Raw genomic sequence first — 25,064 nt, forward strand, 5'->3', positions numbered from 1 at the left:
CTCCAGCAGCTTAGATCCCATCTGTAATTGGATTGCTCTTATCTGTACCACAGGACCCTTGCGGCAGCAAATGCTGAGACCGGCCACCAAGCAGCAGCAGCCCAGATGTATTGGGCTGCCTGCATTGAAGCAGATCTTAACCTGAGATATGCAGGTGCTGGTGCAGAGAACTCCTCTTCTTTGTCATATTTGCTGCCCTACTGTAACATTTAGCAGAATCTCATCATGACACTGCTGCCTGTCTCCCTTCCTGCTTGTACTCTGCTGCCTGCGCACTGCCTGTAGCATGGAGCAGCCCTAGCTCTATGAAGAAGGAGCAGTGCCAGCAGCTCACCAAGGGCCCCAGGAGCGCAGTAGAGTTTGGAGGGAGCATCCTCATGTACATCCTCATGTACTCCCTGTACTCGGCATTGGTGCAGCCACACCTCGAGTACTATGTTCAGTTTTGGGCCCTTCACTGCAAGACATTGCGGCCTTGGAACGTGTTCAGAGGAGGGCTACAAAGCTGGTGAGGGGTCTGGAGCACAGGCCATATGAGAAGAGGCTGAGGGAGCTGGGAATGTTCAGCCTGGAGAAAAGGAGGCTCAGGGGAGACCTTATTGCTCTCTATAACTTTCTGAAGTTGTAGTGAGCTGGGGGTTGGCCTCTTCTCTTGTGTAGACAGTGATAGAACTAGAAGGAATGGTTTTAAGCTGTGCCAGGGGAGATTCAGGCTGGACATTAAGGAAGTATTACTTCTTGGAAAGGGTGGTCAGGCATTGGAATGCACTGCCCAGAAAGAAACGTTTGGATGTTGTGTTGAGGAATATGATTTAGCTGGGAAGCATTGGTAGTGGTTGGACTAGATGATCTTCTAGGTCTTTTCCAACCTTGATAATTCTGTGATTCTGTGAAGGAGGGTTTTGCTGCTTCGTGCTGTGGTTGGACACCGGTATGTTATGGCAGGTGTCCCTCATCTCAGCCACGGGGCAGCACACAGGCCTCACTCCTCGCTGAGGAGCCCAACATCGCATCCCCGCTCACTGTGTCGTGAGGAGCCCTCCCCACCCGCACCCTTCGTGCAGGGCTCGGCCCCGGCTGGTCTCGTCCCGTTGCTCAGGGCTGCGTCTGCCCCCCTGAGGCCGCTCTGCGCACCGCCGCCAGCCCCGCGCAGCCGCGCCGCAAGGGCGGGAGGGGGCCGGCAGCCGGCGGAGCCGCCCGGCCGGGCAGGGCTGCCGCGGGGCCGGGCGGAGGGGAGCGGGGGATGCGGGTCCCGGGCGCAGCATGCTGTGGGGAGTCGGGCTGGCGGCGCCTCGCTCCTGCGTGGCGGACCTGAGCCGTAACCGCAGCCTGTCGCTGGGCTGGTGCGCGGGGCCCGAGGAGCCGCCGTCCGCGCTCTATGGGGGCGAGCTGGTCGCCTTCCCGCTGGCGGGCGCGGGGGCGGGCGGCACCATGGCGGCGCTGGGCTCCGACTCGTGGTGGAAGAAGACGCTGTACCTGACGGGCGGCGCGCTGCTGGCCGCCGCCGCATACCTGCTCCACGAGCTGCTGGCCATACGGTGAGCGGGGTGAGGGATGGGGGTGCCTCGGAGCCCCGCTCTGCCCCGCGGCCATTTTGCGTTTAGCATCACCTGGCGCAGGGGCGCGGTACGTCCCGGAGGCCCAGAGTCCTGCAGCGGGGCCGGGCACCGCGGGGAAGGGAGGAGCGGGGGCGGCGGGTGCCCCGGCTGGGATGGGGGGATTCGACGGGAAAACGGGGACGGAGGGCTGCGTGGAGGAACACATTCCAGTCATCCATGACGGGAGGATGCGTGTTTGGCATCAGCTGGGATTTCTCCTTTGTGTATTTAAAGCGCCGATTTATGATGCAGCCGTTTGTTTTTTTGTTTTGTTTTCTGGCAGGAAAGAGCAGGAGATTGATTCGAAGGATGCAATCATACTGCACCAGTTTTCCAGGCCCAATAATGGTGTTCCCAGTCTGTCACCTTTCTGCCTGAAAATGGAAACGTACCTAAGGATGGCTGACCTGCCCTACCAGGTACATCCATACGGTTCGCTATACCGCAACTCATGTAGTTTGTGTTCCCCCCAGTCTTTCTCATACAGAGATATGTAAATATGTCTGTACAACTGTCTGGGTAGATGGCAGCTCTTTTATCTCTGGTGAAATCTGATGTATAATCTTTATAGTTACCACTTGAATGTGGTTGATGTAGAACATCTCTAAGATTAACTGGTAAAGCTAAATGAATGGTGGAAGTTAACTTGTTTGGAAACGGTGAATACATGGTCTTTGAATTTGTCCATGCTGAAGGCAACAAGGTGGGGTGGCTGCAGCTTCTTGTTTTCTGTAGGGTTTCACCCTGGTGCCCTCCTGGGAAGACACGTCTCTCTTCTGCTTTGCCTGGAGTCACTGTGGCTTCCCCTCCCACGTGGGAAAACTGGGTTGCTGCGCAGGGCGGTTCAGCTGTGATGCTTTGAGTTGGGTGCGTGCTGTCTGGTGGTGTCACCTGGCAGGTTGTGCAGAAAACTAACTCTTTGGAACATGAGATGGGTCTTTTTGCTGTTCATATAAAGCACTGAGGTCACTGCAGGTGACATATTTATTGTTACTGTTGTACTGAGGATCTTAGGTGGAAGAAACCTCTCTTTTTTCCCCCAAGTTATGTAGGTTTGGGCTCTTACTTTGCCTCATATGCTCTGAGCTGCATCTGAGTTGCATCCTTACCTTGATTGGGTTCAAGTCACTTTTTTCTGCTGCATATCCAGGTATTATGAAGAAAGTTTTGATCGAATCTGGTCTTTTGTAGAGGAAAACAAACTGTTTGAGGACTTGATTTTGTTTTTGTGATTGATGCTCATCCACATTCATGTGTGAGTGGTTAGGCCCTGGAACAGGCTGCCCAGGGAGGTTGTGGATGCCCCGTCCTTGGAGTAGTTCAGAGCCAGGTTGGACGGGGCCCTGGGCAACCTGATCTAGTAAAGGTGTATGTTTGGTGGCCCTGTCAGGCAGGGGGGTTGGAACTACATGATCCTTGAGGTCCCTTCCAACCCAAGTCATTCTGTGATTCCGTGATTAAGCTTCTTTATTTCAGATGTGAACAAAGGTCTAATTAGTACGTTGTGCTTAAGCGTTTAAAAGCATACATTTTAATGTTTATCATATTAAGATTTAATGGCGTTTGAACAAGGTACTTCAGAGCAGTTAAAAGGGAATTGGACCAGATGGCCTCTGGAGGTCCCTTCCAACCTCAGCCTACTGTGGCTCTGTTAGAACAGCCGGGGTGCAGCCAGAGACATGCTGTGGGTCATCACCTTCCTGGGCAGGGGCTGCTTAGGAGGAGGAACATGAAGCTGGGCTGTATTTTCAATATGTTTGATGCTTTTCTTCATAAAGCTTATACGAAAGGAGCCCATTGTGATTGTTTGTGGAAGCCTTTTGGATGTTCTTTGATTTCCTTGTGAATATTAAGATTCGGCTGTTTCCATAATCTGATGAGTGTTTGTGCAGCAGCAGTGTGTTGTTTTCATACCAGGTCTGTGGAAATGGCAGAGATGACAGTCTCTGTGAGAAGAAACATGAGGAAAAGTGAAGCATAAGCTGCAGTAATTGAAAATGTAGAGGCTAATTTCTTCTGGAGAGCACTATAAAATTACCCCAGAAGAGTCCTGCGCTGCGTGGCTTACAATTTCCTCTATAAATGAGGTTCTCAGGAGCTTTGTAGCCTGCAAAGTACTATGAGGCATGAGGGTGTTTTTTTTAATGACAACACCAAAGCTTTCCTGCTTTGCAGCTGGACCAGCTTTCAAGTGGAAAATTGGTTAATATTTGATGGCAATTAGGAGCAGCCGTAAGAATACTGAGGTTTCCAGCCTAAAAATATCCACTTGACAACAGCAGATACAGCAACCGTAGAACTGAGATTTGTCCTGAGGTTGAGATTTTCTCAGGTCATTGCAAGACATCCCCTGGTTTGTTTGATCAATGCAATGAATCATGGAAATCCTCCAAGTTTTTTGGTTGTTTTCTTTCTTCTGGGTTTACCTTTCCTCAACTTCAGCCATCATGTGCATTCTTTTAAGTGTAACATTAATGCAACACTAACACAGCGTTTCACGCAATGTATTTATGTGTGTGGATGCGGTTGGATAAGGAGAATCTGCTTTGTCTGGGTTGCAGATAACACAGACTGCAGTAATTGTATGTATAAGCACATCTTCAAGTCCAGCAGAATGTCAGTGTTTGTGCACAGGAAGGTAAATCTCGTACTGAAGGCGTGATGGACTTGCTGCTCTCTATTCGGTTTCAGGTGTTGGGCAGTTTTGTGTTTCTCCCATTGATCAGAGCAGTTACCTGCACGTGCAGATGGGCTGGATTCTGCTGCTTTGTTCATCCAGGCTTGGATGCAGTAGATCAGACATTACATAATCCAATATTCCTGCTGTAAGATTTGCTTGGGCAGAAATCCAAGAGAAGGCAGCGACCGGAAGGTTTTGTTTTCCCAGCAGCGTTACCCGTTCCTTCTGTTTTCATCTGAAAGGGTTGAGCTTCTGGGAGTGGCCACACATGGGGTAGTGGTTGCACACCCTTGTTTTAAGCAACAGCCAGGAGGATCACAGAATCACAGAATTGTAGGGTTTGGAAGGGACCTCTAGAGATCATCGAGTCCAACCCCCCTGCCAAAGCAGGCTCCCTACACCACGTAAGGATGTGCATTCAGGCTAAGCTGGAGCCGCTGGTGTGTGGTGACCCCCTTCATCTTCAATGAAAACATATATATAAAATATGTTATTACTGCTGTACAAATGATAGGTGGAGGAGACATGCCAGTGTTGAGCAGCTGTCTAGTGCTGTGCTGGGCAGCAGGGCTGTGCCCTCATAAATCCAATTGTAACAACTGTGTGTGAAAGTATACAAAACTTTTGTATAAAAGTTAAATAAAATTGCTGATGTGTGTGTAAAGATGGATTTCCCTTCTGCCTGGTGCAGGAATGATGTACTTGAACTGTGGGCTCATGATTATGTTTTGCCCTCAGAGACAGTACAGCTGTCTGATCCAGGCAGTGAATTTGGATGCCCTGTCCCTGAAGGCACTGAAGGCCAGGTTGGATGGGGCCCCGGGCAGTCTGACCTAGTGGGTAGTAGCCCTACCCATGGCAGGGGACTTGGAACTCAATGATCTTTAGGATTGCTTCCAACCTAAGCCATTCTATGATTCTATGAATGAACATTTATAACGTGCTTCTAACGTGAAAGGTGCTGCTCTGTGTGAGAACCAAATTTAGGTGTGATCCTGTGATTAAAAACTTGTTTATAATGATGGATCTGATCTTCCGGGAGATCCAAGTGTCCCCATCCCCTTAAATAACTCAGGTCCTTAAATAATATTAAATCACATGGCATCTAATATAAATGCGTGCAACGCATTGCAGGACCTGGAAATAATTAATTTGGGTTTTTCATGTTGTTCAAAGCTGTTGTTCCGATTGAATAGCTGCAGTTCACAGAATCACAGAATTATCAAGGTTGGAAAAGACCTAGAAGATCATCTAGTCCAACCATTACCAATACTTCCCAGCTAAATCATATTCATCAACACAACATCCAGACGTTTCTTGAACACTCCCATGGTCGGTGACTCCATTACATCCCTGGGCAGTGCATTCCAATGCCTGACTACCCTTTCCAAGAAGTAATACTTCCTAATGTCCAGCCTGAATCTCCCCTGGTGCAGCTTAAAACCATTCTCTCTAGTTCTATCACTGATTACACGAGAGAAGAGGCCAACCCCCAGCTCATGACAACCTCCCTTCAGGAAGTTATAGAGAGCAATAAGGTCTCCCCTGAGCCTCCTCTTCTCCAGGCTGAAGTGGAGTTATCTTGGAGTGTTGATTAAGTAATAACGTTGCTTTTGAAAATACAGAAAGATATTAAAAAAAAAGCCTTATTCTCATTGAAACCGAATCTGAAAGGCCTTTTTTTTGTCTGTCTGTCTGTCTGTTTGTTTACCTGCTTTTTTTTCTTAGAACTATTTTGATGGAAAACTTTCCCCTCAAGGAAAAATGCCTTGGATTGAATACAATCACAAAAAAGTGTCTGGCACCGAGTTCATTATTGACTTTTTGGAAGAGAAACTTGGGGTGAATTTAAATAAAAACCTTGGTCCACGAGAAAGAGCCGTTTCCAGAGCTGTGACAAAGATGGTGGAGGAGCACTTCTATTGGTAAGCTTGCATGGGAAGGCTGGCCGTGTTCTTCTGTCACACCTGTACTGTTTGTTTAGAAGTGAATACTTATTTTGTCCTGGATACCCCGCTATTAATTACAGTTTTTTTTCACTGTGGAAAATTGCTGCTCCTTTCTGCTTGTACTGGAATGAGTCAGGAGTAACTCCCCTGAGAGCTGCAGTGATATGTAGGCAAGGTAAGGAGTCGGCATTGCAGTAAGGAGCAGCAGTGGGCTGTCTGTCTGTCCTCTTCGTATGACCTCCATACAGAAGAAGCCTCGTTAATGAGCAAAACCCTACATGGCTGAAAAGAGTGGTGGTGAAAGAGGGGAAACAAACAAAATTTAGTGTTTGGAGCGAGTCTGAAATATTATGGATGTCCTTACAGTTATTGGTTTTGATTATCTGTATGTGTGATTACAGTATGGATTACTGCCTCATTACTCCTGTGAGTAAGTATTGCTGGCATCAGTGCCTGTTGATAAGATACAGTACTAGTTGTGGTACCCCAAGAAGATCAAATATGGGAATGAATGCAAAACCTAAACATAGCTTTGCTGATACTTCATGCATTTTACTGACACCTGTCACAGTGTCAGTGACTTTTGTTTTCTGTGCTTCCTGTCACTCCACTCCAACTTTTCAGTCCTTTTCTTTCCCAAGTGTCTTTTCCTGACTGTATCTATAGAAGTAGCAGGTGGACATGGCATCTTGAGTGTGGTATTGGATACCTTGGCAGGCATAAGGCTTTTTCCCAACAGTTTGCTTTCTTGCATGCATTTAAAGTTCTTGTACTGAGCCTTGCCTTCAGACATTGCGTAGTATATTGAATGTGTAGCACTTCCTGGGATCAGCTATTCATTCAGTAGTTTAAATGATCTGATTTGGGAATGTAATCCCTGGCTTCCCAGAAGTGTGTGTGACTTTCATTGGTGAGACCTATCTGCAGTGACTGCTCAGAAATCTGACTGCAGCTCTCTGACTCCACTAGTCTGCAAGTGTGATTTCTTTATTTTGTTGTTCCTTTTTCCCCCATAGTTGTACCTGCCAGAGGGAAGATGTGGCCTTTAGATCCCTTAATGCTCCTTCTCTTTACCTAAGTGTATCGATTGTTTTGTGGTCCACAGGCTTAACCGCTTTTAATGTAACGTTACTGATGACAAACTTGCACAGCTCTTGTGTGTCTGAATTATAGATTGCTCTTTCCTTGGTGAAGCCATTGGCTGATGATCCATGTTCCCACTGAGCTCAGTCAGCGCTGCTGGCCATGAAATAGGAGAACACGGGACACAGGTACTGCAGATCCAGGTGTTGAGCTGGGGCACTGAAGTTGATAGACAAAGCAAGTGTGCACTGTGCTGGTGCTTGAGCTAGAGTAATAAGGCTTCATGCTGCTGTTACTCCTAATAACAGCTCTGACCATCTTGTAGTTAAAGGTTCCAAGCCTTCCCATTTCGCACCAGGAGCTGAGGGTCTGTTTGTGATGTCCTCAGGTCCCCTCGAGGGGAACTTACAACAATCATGGCCTTTCTGCAGAAAATTTATAAATCAAGTCTCCAAAGCAGTGACATAAAATGTGATTAATGCAGCTTCATTGCCAGCAGCATGCAATGTAATTTCATCATAAATAAGTAATGCTGTATTACATCAATTGAATGAACAAGCAAAGAACATCCTGTGGATTAGCTCTGTGGATGGAGCTAATCTGTATGGGTGCTCAGCATCCTCCTGGAATGTTTAGCTTCTGCTGAACTGATTGCATATATTTGGCTGCACTTCTGATTGCTTAGTAGCCCTTAAAGGTGGAAATTGTTGCTCTGGCTGGAGCTGAGAGCAATGTAGGACTGTTGAGAACCTCTGCCCTAGGCTGCGGTGCCCGGCAGAAAGCCAGTGAGTGATTGAACATGCCAATTTTAGTGCTGAGATTAGAGCTTGTCTCCAAGATGCATAAGACTGGTGCTGGAGCTTCTGTCCCTGGAGGAAGCTATAATTGTCAGGCTTTTGCTATGTTTAAATCAGCAAAAGAAAAAACCTTATAGGTGGGGGTGAGGTTGAGTCAGTAGGGAAGAAATAGGCTGGTTCTGTGCTTCGGGAGCTGGGCCTGAGGTCCTGGTTGTGGGCAGGCTCCTGTCATCTCCCAATGGCGTGTGCTGGGTCACCTCCACTGTCTGCATTGACTGCCAGGGGCTCTTGGAAACCACTTAAAGGCATTACATTGGTTGCCCTTGTTGTCAAACACGAGCAATTTGTCAATACACACACACACATAACTACATTTGTTTCGTACTTTGTCTTTAAGAAGTCCATGTAAACTTCACTGATGTATTGGATGTTTGAAGGACAGGAGAAGCATGGCATGGTAGTGCAAATGACTGACAGATATTCAAACTTGCCAGGTATTAAACAATACATGTTTAGCATCAAGCCAAGTATAAGAGTGACATCTCTCCTGCTATTGAATATGGTGATGCTTGAATACCACTGGTGGCTTAACATTCCTTCTCTCTGAGAAGTCACAGAGCGAGTAAGGTAAGATTTGTAGAAGGAATTTATTAGAATCCTTTTCTGTATCAAGAAATTCCACTCTGCACAAGATTTAGAAGAGCAAAATAATTGCCAGTTCACATCCTTGTGAGCATCCCCTCCTGCCCCTCCTTCTTTTTTCTCTTTTTTCTTCATGAGTTACTTGGGGGATAATCAAGCAAGCTGTTCCTGATGAGTCACTTTCTTTCCTTTCTCTCTGTCTTCTGATTTATGTATTGAGGCCAGAGCTGCTGTTGCATTTGTACTTCACATTTGCTTCACCCCTGTTGCATTTCGTTAATGCGTTATGGTTTTATTTATAATTTTAAGAATTCACATCTATATTCTGTCACAAATGGAGGTGCTAATATTTCCCAAAATGACATAAAATCATAATGTCGTCACGTACGTTCTGAACTACAGTCAGTTTTTATTGTTAGTATTTATAACTGTGCTGCATTAGGTTATGTAGAAAACTTGATTTCTAGCTTTTCTTAACTTTTGTTATTTTTATAATACTCTGCTAATGTAGTCTAAACAGAGGAATGGTGGCTGGAATGAAGCACTGAGGAGCACATTTTGATGAAAAGCACAGATTAAATCAATCCTTGAATACAATTATTTTGACAAAGTTCTTTAAAGCTAGTTTTAAAAAGATGTTTAGCTGTGCCTCTGAATCCGACCCTACCATTTTCTTTGCTTTTGCATGCTCGGAAGCCTAATGTTATAGGCATAACTGAGTGTGTGTCTGTTTAGTTGTCTTTGTTGCTCACATAAATTTGAGATTTGGGACATGCAGCAAGTTTACTCACTCAGAATGACGGGCACACATCCAATATTGGGCTTGATGGTGTAGCCAAAGCAGGGCTACCTAAATCTGGTCCTGTTTGTTAACTCTTAATTGGCTTCAGTTTCTTCCAGACCCAACAACTTTCTCACCCAGAACGAGCAAGTGAGCGATATGGAAACGTACTTTTGTTTTACAGCACAGGCTGATTAGTTCTGTAGGAAACCTTATTTGTGCTGTCTGGTGGAACTGAGGTTGTCCCAGATGTGGTTGATGGCTCGGTGTGATGCCAGCTCAATGGTGGAGTCAGAGTGAACGATAGTCATGGCAGGTCTGGAGGGTCTGCTGGTCGTGTGTGACTGGGATGGTTTGTCAAAAATGCTCCAGCAGTCTCCTTTCTGCTTCCTTGCTTTGTCTTGCCTTGTTTTTCTTGCTACCCCTCTGTGGTGAGCCCCACTGTGCTAAAGCAATTACAGTAGTGTTACAGAATGGCCAGTGAGTGAAATTGAGATCCATGCTGGGGGATGAGGGTCTTCCTAGTGACATGCACAGCTGTGCTAGTAAAAAGCAGGTTTTGCAGTTTACTTGAGCAAACAGTATGAGTAATAGCTGGCACACACAGATAATAGTTGTAATTATTCTCTATGGTTCACATCCAGACCAGGTTCCTTCTTCAAAGCTGTATTTGTCTGAAGGGCTTTGTCCTTAAAAGTTGGTGGGTTTGGTATTTCAGTACCCTCTGCTTGCTGGCTTTGTATTCTCCTTTCTAAATCCAAGCCTGTTTCAAACTCCTGTAGAAACTGGCCCAAGGACTTCAGTTAGTTCATCTGGTTTGAATGCTAAGGGTTGCGCAACATCTCCATTCAAAAAACCAGTGAGATGTTGCTGTTATACAAATGCAGTACAAGATGTCATGGAGAAACTTGGTGAGAATAAAAGAAGTCCAAAATAATGCAGGTGTGGTTCTGTACTTTATTCTTCATGCAGTTGCAGTGAAACCTGCACGGGCTCCACTGTTGCTGAATTTAATGAAACCAATCTGAGCAGAAGGCATTGTCCTGTAGGGGACCATTTTTAAGGGAATTAAAACGCGTTTTATCCTCTCAGAGAGAGCATAGTACATTTGAGTTCTAAGTGGCTTTTTTTTCAGCTATTTTGCCAAATACATTCTTTTTACCTCATATTATTAGTAATTTAATTAAAGAGTGTGTGGAAATGTAAAGATTGGAGCATTTTCATGGTGTTAAAATAGTTGCTCCCTGATGGTAGTGCTAAATTCAGCTTCTGGTCGTGGTATACTGGAGTTTGAGAAAGTATACGTGTGAAAAAATGCAGGAGGTCTGTTTTTTCCTCTTATCTTGAATTAGTTGATCCATATAGGCATAAAGAGAGTGTGATTAGAAATATGTACAAAGATAAAAGCTTAAGTCATGTTCCGAATTAAAAAAACATAATTTCCAGCCATAGCAGAAATGGAAGCATTTAATTATTAAACACCATTCAATATTTTACGTACATGTGTTTGCAGCTTTTGATATTCCAATTTTTCTATCAAGCTTCTTTAGTCTATAAAATCACCAAGGTTGGAAAAGACCTGCAAGATCATCCAGTCCAACCATCCACCCGTCACCAATAGCTCTCTCTAAACCATGTCCCTCAGCACAACATCCAAACATTCCTTGAACACCTCCAAGGACGGTGACTCCACCACCTCCCTGGGCAGCCCATTCCAGTGCCTGACCACTCTTATGGAAATGCGGTATTTCCTAATGTTCAGCCTGAATTTCCCCTGGTGGAGATTCAAGTCCTCATGAACCTTTTTTCATACAATTTGATTGTGTAAGCCTACTTCTACATTTTTCAGTTTGGAAATACGTAATGGAACATGGCTATAAATTCCCAATGTTTCTTAGACCCTTGGCTTCTTGCATTTGTCACATCTACTTAGAGATGTCTTCAGTTCTTCTTTCAGTATCCCTTGAACTTGTGACAGAAGTTGTATGGTCTGTCCTTTCATCAGAATGCCCTATGTCAGAAGGTGCTATATATTAGAAGAGTTAGCATAGCAACAGCAACAGATGACCTTTGCCTACGGTATTAATAAAGAATAAAAAATATGTAGCTGCTAAGACAAATTTTGATGAAAAGATCTTTTGAAATAATACTTTGGCCATTTAATGAAGTTGAGGTCCAGCCTGAATATCAGTATGTCAATCAATGTATCAGTGAATATCAACGATGTCCTTTTACAAATATATCAGTGGTAAGAGGAGAACCAGGGAAAATGTCCACCCCTTACTTGATGCAGCGGGGAATGTGACCACTGAGGACAAGGAGAAGGCTGAGGTCCTCAACGCCTTCTTTAGATCTGCCTTTAATGGGCAGATCAGTTATCCTCAGTGCACTTTACACCCTGATCTGGAAGTCTGGGATGGAATGCAAAATACATCCCCCAGTGATTCAGGTGGTGTCGATCTGCCTGAGGGTAGGGAGGCCCTTCAGAGGGATCTGGATAGGCTGCATTGCTGGTCTGAGGTGAATGGGATGAGGTTCAACAAGGCCAAATGTGGGGTCCTTCACTTTGGCCACAATAACCCCATGCAGTGCTATAGGCTTGGGGTTGAGTGGCTGGATGACTGTGAAGAGGAAAGGGACCTGGGGGTGTTGGTCAACGCTTGGCCGAACGTGAGCAGACAGTGTGCCCAGGTGGCCAAGAAGGCCAACAGCATCCTGGCCTGTATAAGAAATAGTGTGACCAGCAGGAGCAGAGAGGTGATCATCCCTCTGTACTCAGCTCTGGTGAGGCCACATCTTGAGTACTGCGTTCAGTTTTGGGCTCCTTACTACAAAAAAGACATTGAGGCCCTGGAACGTGTCCAGAGAAGGGCAACAAGACTGGTGAGGGAGCTGGAGCACAAGTCTTATGGGGAATGGCTCAGGGAGCTGGGATTGTTCAGTCTGGAGATTAGGAGGCTCAGGGGAGACCTCACTGCACACTATAACTTCCTGAAGGGAGGTTGTGATGAGGAGGGGCTTGGCCTCTTCTCCCAGGCAACAAACAGGACCCAAGGAAATGGCCACAAATTGTACCAGAGGAGGTTTAGATTATACATAAGGAAAAGCTTTTTCTCTCAGAGAGTGGTGAGGCACTGGAATGGCTGCCCAGGGAGGTGGTGGAGTCACCATCCCTGGCAGTGTTCAAGAGGTGTCTGGATGAGGAGCTACCAGAGATGGTTTAGTGTTTTGCTATAGCTACAGTAATGGGAGGATGGATGGACTAGATGATCTTGTATATCCTTTCCAACCTTGTGATTATATGATTCTAAAATACAGCAGAAACCTTCAGAAAGGTCTCTTACATAAGATCAACATCTTCACTGAGGGAAAGAAAATTCAGGTGAGAACTAATCTGGTAGGTACTACCTCTGCAGCTTTTTTTTTTTTCTCCTTATAAAGATTATGCCATGGTTAATCTATGAAGAGAGCAGAGATCTTTTTGAAGAATCACTGCTGCAATATTTATGTTGGTGCAAAGTACTGCTGAAACTTAGCCAAGCAGTAATAGAATGCAAGGAGAACAAGCTGGTGGGAAAGGCTGCTTTCTTCCTCCATTTTCCTCTGTTTTCCCTAGCTCTGTGCTCTCTGGGCACTGCGCTGTTATAACTTGGTGTTTGTATCCTTGCAGGACTCTAGCTTATTGCCAATGGGTGGAAAACCTTCATGAGACGCAAAAGATGATTTCAGTTTACGGCCCCCTCAGTGATTTGCTGAAGTGGATTCTCTGCCATCTGACCAAAGGGATAGTGAAGCGGGAGATGTACGGACACGGAATTGGCCGCTTCTCTGAGGAGGAGATGTACACACTGATGGAGAAGGACATGCGGACTCTAGCAAGCCTCCTGGGTAATGTACCACAAACCACACACCTTCTCCTTGTGCCTCAGTGTGAAATGGCCATAAGTCAGCCTGGTCACAGGCACAAATAATCTCACTTGCTGTCAGGTGGAGTTCACACAGCTGCTGTTCCCTGGTGCCACCTTTACTCTTGGGGGATGGGTTTCTTTCCTTGCTCTTTGTTACCAGACTGCCTTTCTAGGAGGGTAAACAGGTTTTTTTTTTTTCTCTGGGCACTGAGTATTTGTATCTGGAGGAGCAGAATGTGGCCATTTGAAAGCCCTTTGCAGTTGCTGCTTTCAGTTGGATGTTGCTGCATTTGGTTGGTGTTAAAAGCTTCATTTAAAGCTGCTGGAGGGAGATGGGTCTGTGTTGTCAAAATGGATGGTTTTAAGCTTGCTGGTTGTTGTGGGTGGACAGTGCATATTGTCTTAAGGTTGACCTCCCTCAGCCAGAACCATGCAAACCTCATTTCTGTGATGTAGCTCAGGCTGAAGTCTGAACTAAAACTGTCTGCACTGTGCATTTCACTTTCAGTCTGCTGAGAGCTAAATGTACTATGCTTTTGTGTAAAAATGGGTATTGTGAGGAGTTCATCTGGGGCACAGTATTTCTTTCTTTGAGCTTATCCCTCCTTTGGACCAGAATCCAAGAGGTGGAGCTGCTGTGGTTTGTTGTTCCCTATTAGGATCATTTAAGTGTTGGTTGGGCAGGGGAAAGGGGGGGTCTTCCCTGCCCAGTCCTGGCTTCTGCACTCATCCTGTGCTCAGAAAAGAGGACAGAAGACATGAACTGCCCAATTGTGAGGTGGATGAGAGGAGGAAACCTGAGGGGAGCCAAGTAGAAGGCAAAAACCGAGTTCTTGCCAAGCAATAGCGGGATGTGAAATGCTTCTGTTCTTCCAGGGTGTTTGGGAAAGAAAATTGCAAAGGACCTAGAGGGAGCTGTGCAAGTTTTCTGAAATGCAGGGAGCTTCTGGGTTGCGAGCAAAGAGAAAAAGGACTTATGGTCATGGACTGTGGGTGAGGGGGAGATTTGTTTGCACTCCTTTCTCTGTTGGCTCTTTCTCATGATGCATTTTGTTAGTTTAAAAGAAAAGGTTGTTTAAGAAAAATCATAGATTTTCTTTTGAAGAAGCACTGTTTTTGGAGGCCAACAGGTCAGAAGATTTCTGAAGCTGAAGATGCAGCTGCTTTCATTAGTAATTGGGTGGCAGATGTTAATCACCATCAAAATCTGTTCAAAATTTGTCCAGATTCAAATTGGAGGATGCATGGTCTCAGCCTTCGGGCAGATGTTCCTTTTAGTCCTTCCTGCCCTCCCTGGGCTGCCTGTGCCATCTCCTGCAAAGATAAATGCTGTGATTAAACCATTTATTTCACTCTTGTTTTTGCTTGGAAAAATGGCTGGAAATCCTCAGACCTCTCTAGGATTTGTTTTATATTGGTTGGAAATAATTCTCCTGTTCTCTGGGTAGACCTTCTCCTCCCTGCTCCTACACCTCCATTTGTGTTTTCACAGTATGTGTTGCTTGTGATGGTAAAGAATGTGAAGGGCAGTCACAGAGCTGACAAACTGGGCCACATCTGCTTTTTTTTACTGTGTGGTGCATATGTTACCTGCAGGAGTTTTGTATTTACTTCCAGATTATTGATGAGAAGATTGTGCCTTGTGTATTTTAAGAAGGTTTGATGGGTACCTGCTGTGTTATGGTTACTTTACTACGTCACTAGCTGAATATTGTACATTTCATTTTTATCTTCCCCTCTGAAATTAATGTTGTATTAGTCATTGTACAGTTACTATGTTTGCGACTGTGATTGTTGGTGTGTTTCCCCGCTCTTTGGTAATTGCCTTGACTTGCCATTAACACCAACTCGTTAAGGCTTTCTCCATCTGTTCATGGCTGGGTCTAGGTACCCTTGGCCTTGGGTCATATCCTGAGCTGGGGACAGGAGGGACCCTGCCAGGCTGGATGGGGCGACCTGGTCTATAGGGAGGTGTCCCTGCCTATAGTAGGGGATTGGAACTAGTAAGGTCCCTTCTAACCCAAACCATTCCATGATTCTGTGACTTCCAGTCTGACTGGAAGCTCTCCTCATTCACAGGTTTGATTTGCAACCTGCTGTTCCAGTGGAGTTGCTTCCCAGAGCAACATTATGTATTGAGACTCAGACCCAGCTGAGCAGTCCTAAATTTATAGTGTTGTCAGGTGAAATGGGATTTTACACAGCATATTACTGTGGTGTAGGGACCTGTTTTTGAGCTGTGTTTGAGATCAATGACTGCAGAGCAACACATAAATACAGAAAGTACACAACATTTACCCAGTACGTAGTCGTCAGAGAATACATTGATGCAGTTCTGAAAGAGCTGGGGAGAGTTAACTCCATTTCTGAATCACATTTGACATGCTGTGGGAAGTTATTACTTGTTATTTCTGTGTATTGCATTGCTACATCATGGTGCTGAGGGATAACAGCCTTTGCAGAATTTGCAGCATTTTACTGGTGGACAGTTTTTCTAAACTCGTTTAATAACCCTAACATTTAATAACCTGCTGAATTGCAGGCAGCTTCTGGCATACAGGGGAAGAATATCCTGGGGAGATGGGGTAACTGGATTTGGAGAATTCAATTACACACAATATTTCACAGGGTTTATAGCACTTTGGGCTAAGGCAGGGACAACACAGCCATCTAACCTGACCTCTGAAGTGCCACATGATTCACTTGCTCTTCTTTCCTTCTTTGCTCCAGGTCTAATGCCTATGCTGGGGAAGCAAGCAATCCTGGATGTTTTCTTGTGAATGATGTCTTTAAAGATGATATTCTTCTCAGACTCCTTTATCTTGTAGATCGGAGGAAGACATCTCCATATTAAAATACCTTGCTGTTGTATTTACAGGTGACAAAAAGTACATTATGGGACCAAACCTTTCCACTGTTGATGCCACAGTTTTTGGTCATCTGGCACAGGCAATGTGGACACTGCCTGGGACTAGACCAGAGAGGCTAATCAAAGGTAAGAAGTATAAAGTGGTCTCTGACAAAAAAATGAACTTTTGGTGGCATTTGCTGTGTGTAAGTGTGGAACATTTTGTAGGATTGCAGGAGTACTTCAGCTGTATCGTGAATCATAAGCTGTTCTCATATTTGATGTAGCATTTCTATTCTGTAATTGTCGTTGTTGTTGTTAAGATCTTGTTTGTTTTCTCTTTAATGCTTTGTGTGGTAGTTGTTTCTATTCCTGTATTTGATCTTTTCCCTGCTTGACGTAGCAAAGGCTGAATGTTTTTAAGGGATGAATGCTGGGTAAAGTATTAGAAGCAGTGAGCAAAATTCTGCTGAGCTAAATAGTTTCATTGATAGTAGAACTGCAAATACTGTTGTCCCACTGAAATGTAAGCTTTTGCTGTTATTAAGGACACTGGGCAAGAAGAATCCAGTCTGCCTTTGGAGTAAAATGAATTAGAAACCAATATACCATATCTCCTTCCTCTCATCTCCAAACTTTATTATTCCTTGTGGAGAGGAATTGGCATATAAAAGTCTGGCGGAAGAACTTGGCATCGCTTTATAGAATAAACATAGTGTGAAAAATAGAAAAAGCCGTGGAGGAAAAGGATGTGAAATAGCTGTAAAAGGAATGAATCTGATCCATAGACCTACTCTGTTTAAGAGGTAGCTACTGAGGCAACAGTTTGGATTTTCTCATTACTAAAGCTTTGATTTGGGGAAAAAACGACTTGTGATCAAGGGTTTGTGATTTGAGGGTCATAGTCTGTACAGTAAAACTCTTGATTGTCTGAAGAATTATTGATAAAATTCTGAAGGATCCATTGGTTTTAAGAACAAGTCTGATTGTTGAAATACTTTGTGTCTGACAAAAATGAACAGAAGGTAATAGATGCCAGCTTGGGAGCAGTATGGATGATGCTCCATACCTATCCAGCTATTCATGCTGTGATATGCTGTGACTGCAGGTTTCATGTACACCTTCATTTTCCACCTAATATGCTATTATTTCGTTGTTGTTTGAAGTTTGGTTATAGTTTCTTCTCTTTAAGCACGCATGTATGTATCTGCACACGGCCTGATGCATCTGTGTATGCTAGGAATGCTGGAGTTGAATCAGAAAAAAAACAAGCCCATGAATTTATCTTGCAGGCAATGCTGCCATCTGGTGGTGCAGATACAAAACATCCAAATTCACTGTATTTTAACAGATGAGAGAGCTGTGTGCAGAGCTGAGTTCAGATCTGTCTTTATAAACTAAGTTTACAGCAAATCAGCAAAGAGTTTTGCTAGGAACAACTTACAGTATTAGTATCTCAGTACCTGAAGGGAACCTGTATCCAGGAGGGGAGTAAACTCTTCAAAAGGGCTGATAATAGCAGGACAAGGGGAAATGGATTTAAGATGTAAGAGGGAAGATTTAGGTTGGATGTTAGGGGGAAGTTCTTCACTAGGAGAGTGGTTAGGCCCTGGAACAGGCTGCCCAGGGAGGTTGTGGATGCCCCGTCCTTGGAGGTGTTCAAGGCCAGGTTGGACGGGGCCCTGGGCAACCTGATGTAGTAAATGTGTATGTTTGGTGGCCCTGCCAGGCAGGGGGATTGGAACTACATGATCCTTGAGGTCCCTTCCAACCAGGGTCATTCTGTGATTCTGTGATCTTGTCTTGCTTTATTTCTGTTGAGGTTGAGTTTGGGATGGTTATTTCACTACATGCTTATACGTTCCTTTCAGTGTAGCCTTTCTTATTCTACATAGGTTAATAGTATCTGTAGTAAGCTACGTGAAAATTATAAGCAGCCACAAGGAGGATTGACTGGATCTTGGTGTTCTGAGACAAGGCTCATAACCTGCATAAATTGATTCCTAACAGTGCCAAATCAGCTGATAGATTAAAGATTTGTTGACTGAATATACTTACTGGAATGTTTTGTGCTGTGTTTCAGGTGAACTCATTAACCTTGCTATGTATTGTGAAAGAATAAGGAGGAAATTCTGGCCAGAATGGCACCATGATGATGATAACACTCTGTATGAATCTGAGGAAAGCAGTGATGCAAGCAAGACTCACTCCCCCTTGCAGGACTTCAGTTTTTATTCAAGGACAGAAACATTTGATGAGGAAGGGAACAGTATTTCTCATACTCCTGACACAGATTACACTGGACACTCCCTTTTTGATTCAGATGTGGACATGGATGACTACAGAGATCACGAACAATGCAAATGATGAGTATAAGCATCTCATGTTTTGCAGACAAGCTGTTTTTTGGGATCAGTTGGATTTATTTTCTGCTCCATGTTGGGAGAAGGTTGGTACTGCCTCCAACAGACCATTGTTCTTGACTTGGCTGTCACATGCTACCTGGACTATCTCAACCTTATTTCATTTTGTGTAATTGTACAGATGGAACCGAGGTAAAGAGTTACTTAAAACACGCAGTGGGCAGACTAGAGGTCCAGAGAACAACAGTGACTTTCGATCTACATTCTTGCTCCCATTGAAAAACAGATCCTGCAAGTGAGTGGGAGAAACCTCTAGGAGGTGGAGCATTCATAAGAGCTGGTTTCTGTTGATATCTTTACAGGAATGGGTCAAGGACAAAAGTGGAAGAGGCATTACTGGCACACCTTTCTCATGTGGAAGAAAATGATTGATGCTGATTTGATGCAGTTTCAGGAAAGTTTTGATAGCTACCTGCAGTCTATGTGATCATGGAGTGTTTGCAGGAATGAACTGCTCCTGGTTCTTTCAGAGACAGACAAGGAAAGCAGGAGGAAAATGTGTTCCTACAGAAGGGAGCATTTTAGCATTTCTTGTTCTTTGCAGAAGGTTGAGATCACTGTTCTAGAATATTTTTATCCAAAAGAAGAATATCAGTTTTAATGTATAATCACCCACACGCTGATCTGGGAAGTGTGTTGGCCAAAACCTGGCTTCAGGCCTTTAAATTTCTTCTGTGTTTTTGAATTATTACTATATTTGTACTTCCTGCCACCGGCTGTTATCTGCTTCTAGAGAAATAGGATTCATTACTGAAAGCCTGGAGCACCTCAGCAGCGGGTGCTTTGTGCTCTTTACGCAAAGACACTTCAAACCTTTAAAGTTTGCAGAAGAACTTGAGGTGTTTTTAGGTGTGAGGTGCTGTGTAAATGTTATCCTATAATCAGATGCTTTGGAGCTGGCTAGGACAGTGTGCATTTGCTGGCTTATAATGCACAGCTCCTAAAGGCAGAGTGTGGGAGCAAGCTGTGAGAAGACAGTGGTGTCAGTGTGGATTCTGTGAGGATTTACAGGAGCTCAGATAGTGACTACAGTTGATCATAAGGCCTCCTTGGTGGCATACTTGTGAATCTGGAGAACCAAAGCAGGAATAGCTGCGCAGATGCTGATGTGCTCTGGTGTTGATATGAAGATAAGAATGGATCCCACCTGTTTGAAGTTAAGCATCTACACCTGTGTTGCTTGGTAGTGAGCGGTTGATTTTAATTAGGGAGAAAGCATATGGAAATTACAGACGGCCCTGGTCTTTGTAGACTCCAAAATCAGGTTTTGCCTGCTTAAGTTGGTGGTAGCCTGTAGAAATTAGTTTAATCTTTCTCACTGAGTTACAGTTCCATGAATCACGATCTCTCAGCAGAAATTTTATCGTATGTTGGTTCTGAAAATAGGCAGGATGCAACTACTTGATGATGTTTGTTGCTGACGGTCTTAGTAGTCTGGAGATAGAACTAACTCTAGCTTTCAAAGAATGTATCTCTTTCCTGCACTGTTGAGTGTCTTTGACAGGAAGATGCTTATTGTGGGAACACCCAGCTAGCCACGGCTCTGCAAGCAGAGGGGACAAGGCTGCAGTGAATTCCTGTGTCTCTTCCATGTCTGAGAGCTGCTGCAGAGAGAGTAGGCAGTTTGGTCTGAGGTGAGCACAAATTTGCATCTGTTTTCTAGATTTCCGACACCTTTGCTTGAAGCTGTGCTCCACTCTATAATCACATGCAGGTCTCTATTGTCATGTTTGCAAAAGCAAAATGAACCAAAACTGAGAAGGGGGAAGGTATAATCCAGTTACCTGGGACCCTTCTTAAGAAACTAAGCACAGGAACAGCTCACAAGGACATGAGTCTTGGGCTTGAAAGCACAAGGGGCAATGGTCTGACATGCCTGTGAAACTTTGCAGGTAAGTCAGGGCAGATGCAAACATTTAGGCACTGGTATTCTGGATAAAAAGCATCTAAATTAAGAAGCTTCTCTTCAAACATACTGATATTTTGGGATTTCTGGTAGAGACATTCTCATTTGTTTATCCATATTTTCAGCATTAGGAGTGTGTGTTTCTGGGTATGGAGCCCCTGCTTGCACCAGATGAATCCCAGCAATGAGTCATGGTTATTAAAAGACCAGCCTGAGTTCATTGAACAGAGTCATATTTATAATTTTCCTGGGCTGACAGGTCTGTCAGTGGCAGCGATGCTTGGGGCATCCCAAAAGGCAAACTGGTCAGAAGACAGTGATGTAATTTTACCCTCTCATGTGGAAGCAGTTGCATTTGGATATCGCATGATGATACGTGGCAGTGGACACAGAAATTGGCATCGCTGTTGTGTTATAAAGCTGGTGTCATGTTGTGGTGTTCTACATCTGAAAGTTTTCTTGGTGGGTGCCCAGTGTTTTGTTCCTAGAATTGCTTCTGTGATGCATCTGGTACTGTACATAGTAGGACATGTGTATGCATATACACACACACACATATGCTATTAAAAATATCTTTGTGCATATATAAAAATATGTGAATGAATATATGTGTATGGATGTTCTAGTGCCAAAAGGAGCAGTATGGTGAGAAATAAACTGAGGATTCACCCTCAGCAGAGCCTTGACTTCGCTTTGGTTAGTGTGGTGGTGGGCTTTGTTGCAGAAATGTGAAACACAGAGTGGATCTGAAGGGGCTGTGGAGGGGGAAGGAACTTTTTGTTGTCAGCTGATATTTTTTTTCAGTGATGTAATGAGTTGGGTGAATGTATTTTGTAGCATGTCACATGCCTTCCATTTCTTAGGAACTACTCAGGTTATTTTAGAGAAGTTACTCAGTAAGTAGCTTTCTCCTTATGACAGCTATTGTGGGTACTGTGTTTCCGTGTTTGGCTGTGTTTCAAACTAGAGGTGAAATTAGAAAACAGCATTTATTTAGGAATTTGTGTGCATAGTATTTTGCCAAGGTCTGGTAGTAAATCCTTGAGTTTGTCAAGAAAAAGGAATTGCTTTGTTAACATCCATGAAAAAGTGATAGATCATCTTGGTTTGCATGGAGGAAGAGTGGACAAGAGTTGTCTTCAACAGAAATGGGAAAGGGAAAACTCTCAGAGAGTGGTCAGGCACTGGAATGGCTGCTCAGGGAGGTGGTGGAGTCGCCATCCCTGGCAGTGTTCAAGAGGCATCTGGATGAGGAGCTACGAGATACAGGTTGTTGGCTTGTGGTAGCAGTGGTAATGGGAGGACAGTTGGACTAGATGATCTTGTAGGTCCTTTCCAACCTTGTGATTCTATGTTTTTATTTTATTTTTTTTTTTCTTCCTCTCTCTCCCCCAATTAAAATTGCAATGGAAGTCCGTGGCAAGCACCCCGCAGGCCCTGACCATGGTGCTGCAGGGGCCAGGAAACCAGGTGTCACTGCAGTACTGAAACCTGGGACAGCCTGGGAGTGCTGACTGCCTGCTGTGTCAGGTATGGGGGCCTTTTGAAGCTGGAAGAGACCATGGTGTTGTGCCTGAGGTGATGCTGACCCTGCAGGGTTTCTTATTGACTGGGCACTTCGTGCAGGGCAGCATTAGAAAGGGTTCAGAAGCCTGTGTCCTGAGAGCCATGTGCATGGGAGGTGCTGGCCCTGGCCATGACTGCGGGCTGACCTGAGGTAGCAGAGTGGTGAGCATAGGAGTAGGCAGTATGTGTGAGGGACCTTATTCATGAATAGGGAGTGGATCTTTGTCTTCACTGTGGGACAGTGTGGTCACACCATTTTGTTTTTATTTTATTTTGAATGCTGCCAAATACTGAGTATTGTATTTATTTCCATGATTCTTCTGTGAGGGAATGATAATTGGTCTTTTCTTCCTCGTTTGACGAATGGGAATTAGCATACTCTGTGTTTGCCCTGTAGTTAAATTTAAAACAGCCTGGTTTGTGGGTTTTTAATTTTTTGGGGGTTTTTTTTGGTTTTTTTTTTTGAATTGTGAATTGCAGTGTTTGATTGCATAACACTCTGCTGTGTCAGGATGGATTTGTGTGTCCGTGTCAGCATTGCTGGCTCTGTCAGCAGAGCTCACTGTTACCAAGTGAGGAGACAGATGCTGGGCTGTGTAGGTCCTACAGATATCGTACAAATGTGGCGCTTGATTTAAGAACCAAACCAAACCTGATGTTTCAGATCTGGAGGACTGTTCCCATCCAATTACAACACTGCAAGTCACACATTTTGATCTTTAAAACCTTGGCAGTGTCCCTCCAGATCTGTATTCTGTTTGAAGAAATATTGCCTGAAATATTTCTGCAGCAATAGTTCAGGCACAAATTTCCTTTTGTCAGCGATGTCTGCTCAAGTAATCATGACAGCTTCATACTGTTTTCATTGAAAGGGTTGTATCTGTCAGATACTGAGCCGTACAAAAATATTGCCTTCTGGAAAAGTGTGTTATGTGCAGATTTATGCAGGGCAGCTCACCAAGCAAAATTTCTGTGGCAGGAGATAAATTCAAGTGGGTCTTGTCCTTAGATGTTTGAAGACTTTGAGTCTGTTTCCTGACAAGTAGCTACTTATTCTAGCCCCCTCATCACCAAATACTGCAAAATTATAAATCAGGCCTATAATCAATCAAAATAAAGCAAATTATGCTCTTTAAATGCAGAGTTATGCTGAACAGCCCTGTAGCTGGTATATGGAAATGGATATATGTAGTGTAGGGGTGAGTCATGACCATACCTGTCAGTGGCTGGGATCTGGAGGAACATTCAAGCTGCACTGTCTGATCTGTGGACAAGGAGGACTAAAGGTACTCTTGAATGACAACACTACTTCTCAGCAGTACGTCAGTGCTGCTGTATCCATCTGTGCTTCAGTTGCTTGTTACCACTGAAGAGGTAGTGGAGGGGCTTCTTTAATGCTGCTGTTCAGCTGGGGCTGCTGCTGCTCTGTTGTCCTGTACACATGCTGTGTTCTGTGTCTTTGTGACAAAGGACAAGGATCTCTTTTGGTCTGGTTTCTTTACACGGCACTTTAGTGACTGCAGCTTCCTTCTGATGGTGCCCAGTGGGGTGTGTGGGCCATCGTGACCCACTGGTGCCCTGTCAAGGGGAGACCTTCTCCATCACCCCATACTGTGTGGGCCTCCTGTGTGAGGGTGCAATGGGTGCGTGGATTTTCAGGTTAGTGACCTCAATCTTTACAGCTTCACCTTAGCTGAGAAAAGCGTTGTAGCATGGATCAGCTCTGTCTCAGCAGTTTTGGGCAGTGCTCTCTGATGGCCATTGTGAAGAGCTTTTCTTGCACGCCTTCCCTGTACGCGCTAACATGAAGAACTTCTCAGCAGAGATTTTCACACGTCCCTGAGGTGTTTGGAAAGAAATGGGATGTCTGTGTGCAGCATGGGAATCTTAATTGATGAAAACGTTCAGTGAGTCACTGTGGTGCTGAGCTGTGAGTACTGCATCCTGTTTGCCCAGCTGGCAGATTTTGAGGCCAGAGATAGTTATGGGCATTGAGTGTGACTCATACATAAAAAGGACCCTAGAATTTCATCTTAACAATTTCCACATCCACCTCAGCAGACTTGAGCAGAAATAGAGCATCTGCTTCTGAAAGGCTGTTCAGTTTCTGCAGAACAGCAAGATCCTGCCCCTTTGAAGTCACTGTCAGAAGTGCCATTGGCTTTGGAAGGGACAGAGGTTTCCAACTGGGCTTCCAAGTGACCCAGAAATGACCACTTCTCTCAATCCTCTGTCTGGGTCATTTGGAAACCCTCCTGTAGAAATTTACTTTACTGGGGCTGTTCACTGGAGGAAGGCAAACAAGATGTGACATTGGTTGGTTGTTTTTTAAACTCTTAAAAAGTAATAATTTAAAAATCTTTTTAAGCTTCACTGATTGCGATGATATTGTCACTGGGCACAGTGTTTGCATATGCTCTTCCCTTGCTTTTTAATTTGTTCTTAAAAAGTGGTCTTTTCTTGATTGCACAGGCTTTTATTTTACAGAATACTTGAAGAATGCGGGCCTCAAAGTTTTAACCTTCAGGGCACAAAATCAGCCAAGAACAAACCATATACGGGTGGGTATGGGGGAGGGGTGTATCCAGCTCTGTATGGTGTACAAGGTTTTCCTAACAAAGTCGAGTAACACATTGCTAAATGAGAACTTCGATGCTGTAGCTGCATTATGTTGTTTGTTGATGAATTCACAAGACATACGTTATTTTAGCACTGTTATTACTACTAGTTTACAAAGCCATATCTAAAATTGTACACTTAATTGTAACATAACTTTAAACTGTGTACTGTGTTGATTCCTGTATGTATATATGAAAATCTGTATATTTTGTCTTTATGCCATATGTCATTGGTGTGTAAATTACAAGTAATGGATCTAAAATA

General features: G+C 44.3%; 1 protein-coding gene across 1 annotated transcript; it reads left to right on the forward strand.

Moving 5' to 3' along the window:
* The first annotated feature begins 1,093 nt into the window (after positions 1 to 1,093).
* FAXC (failed axon connections homolog, metaxin like GST domain containing) lies at positions 1,094 to 25,064 on the forward strand. Its single transcript, XM_015858864.2, has 6 exons — positions 1,094 to 1,538; positions 1,882 to 2,017; positions 6,007 to 6,203; positions 13,201 to 13,418; positions 16,317 to 16,433; positions 18,370 to 25,064. The coding sequence occupies exons 1-6, from the start codon at positions 1,264 to 1,266 to the stop codon at positions 18,651 to 18,653; spliced, it is 1,227 nt and encodes a 408-aa protein (XP_015714350.1). The 5' UTR covers positions 1,094 to 1,263; the 3' UTR covers positions 18,654 to 25,064.

Source organism: Coturnix japonica, chromosome 3 (assembly GCF_054131305.1).
Source record: "Coturnix japonica strain WE chromosome 3, WE-NBRP24, whole genome shotgun sequence".
Taxonomy (NCBI): domain Eukaryota; kingdom Metazoa; phylum Chordata; class Aves; order Galliformes; family Phasianidae; genus Coturnix; species Coturnix japonica.

Excerpts from the sequence above, each read along its gene's own strand:
- FAXC (XM_015858864.2), top strand. The coding sequence starts at position 1,264 with ATGCTGTGGGGAGTCGGGCTGGCGGCGCCTCGCTCCTGCGTGGCGGAC. Across the intron at positions 1,539-1,881 it reads CACGAGCTGCTGGCCATACG|GAAAGAGCAGGAGATTGATT; the intron begins GTGAGCGGGGTG and ends GTTTTCTGGCAG. Across the intron at positions 16,434-18,369 it reads ACCAGAGAGGCTAATCAAAG|GTGAACTCATTAACCTTGCT; the intron begins GTAAGAAGTATA and ends GCTGTGTTTCAG.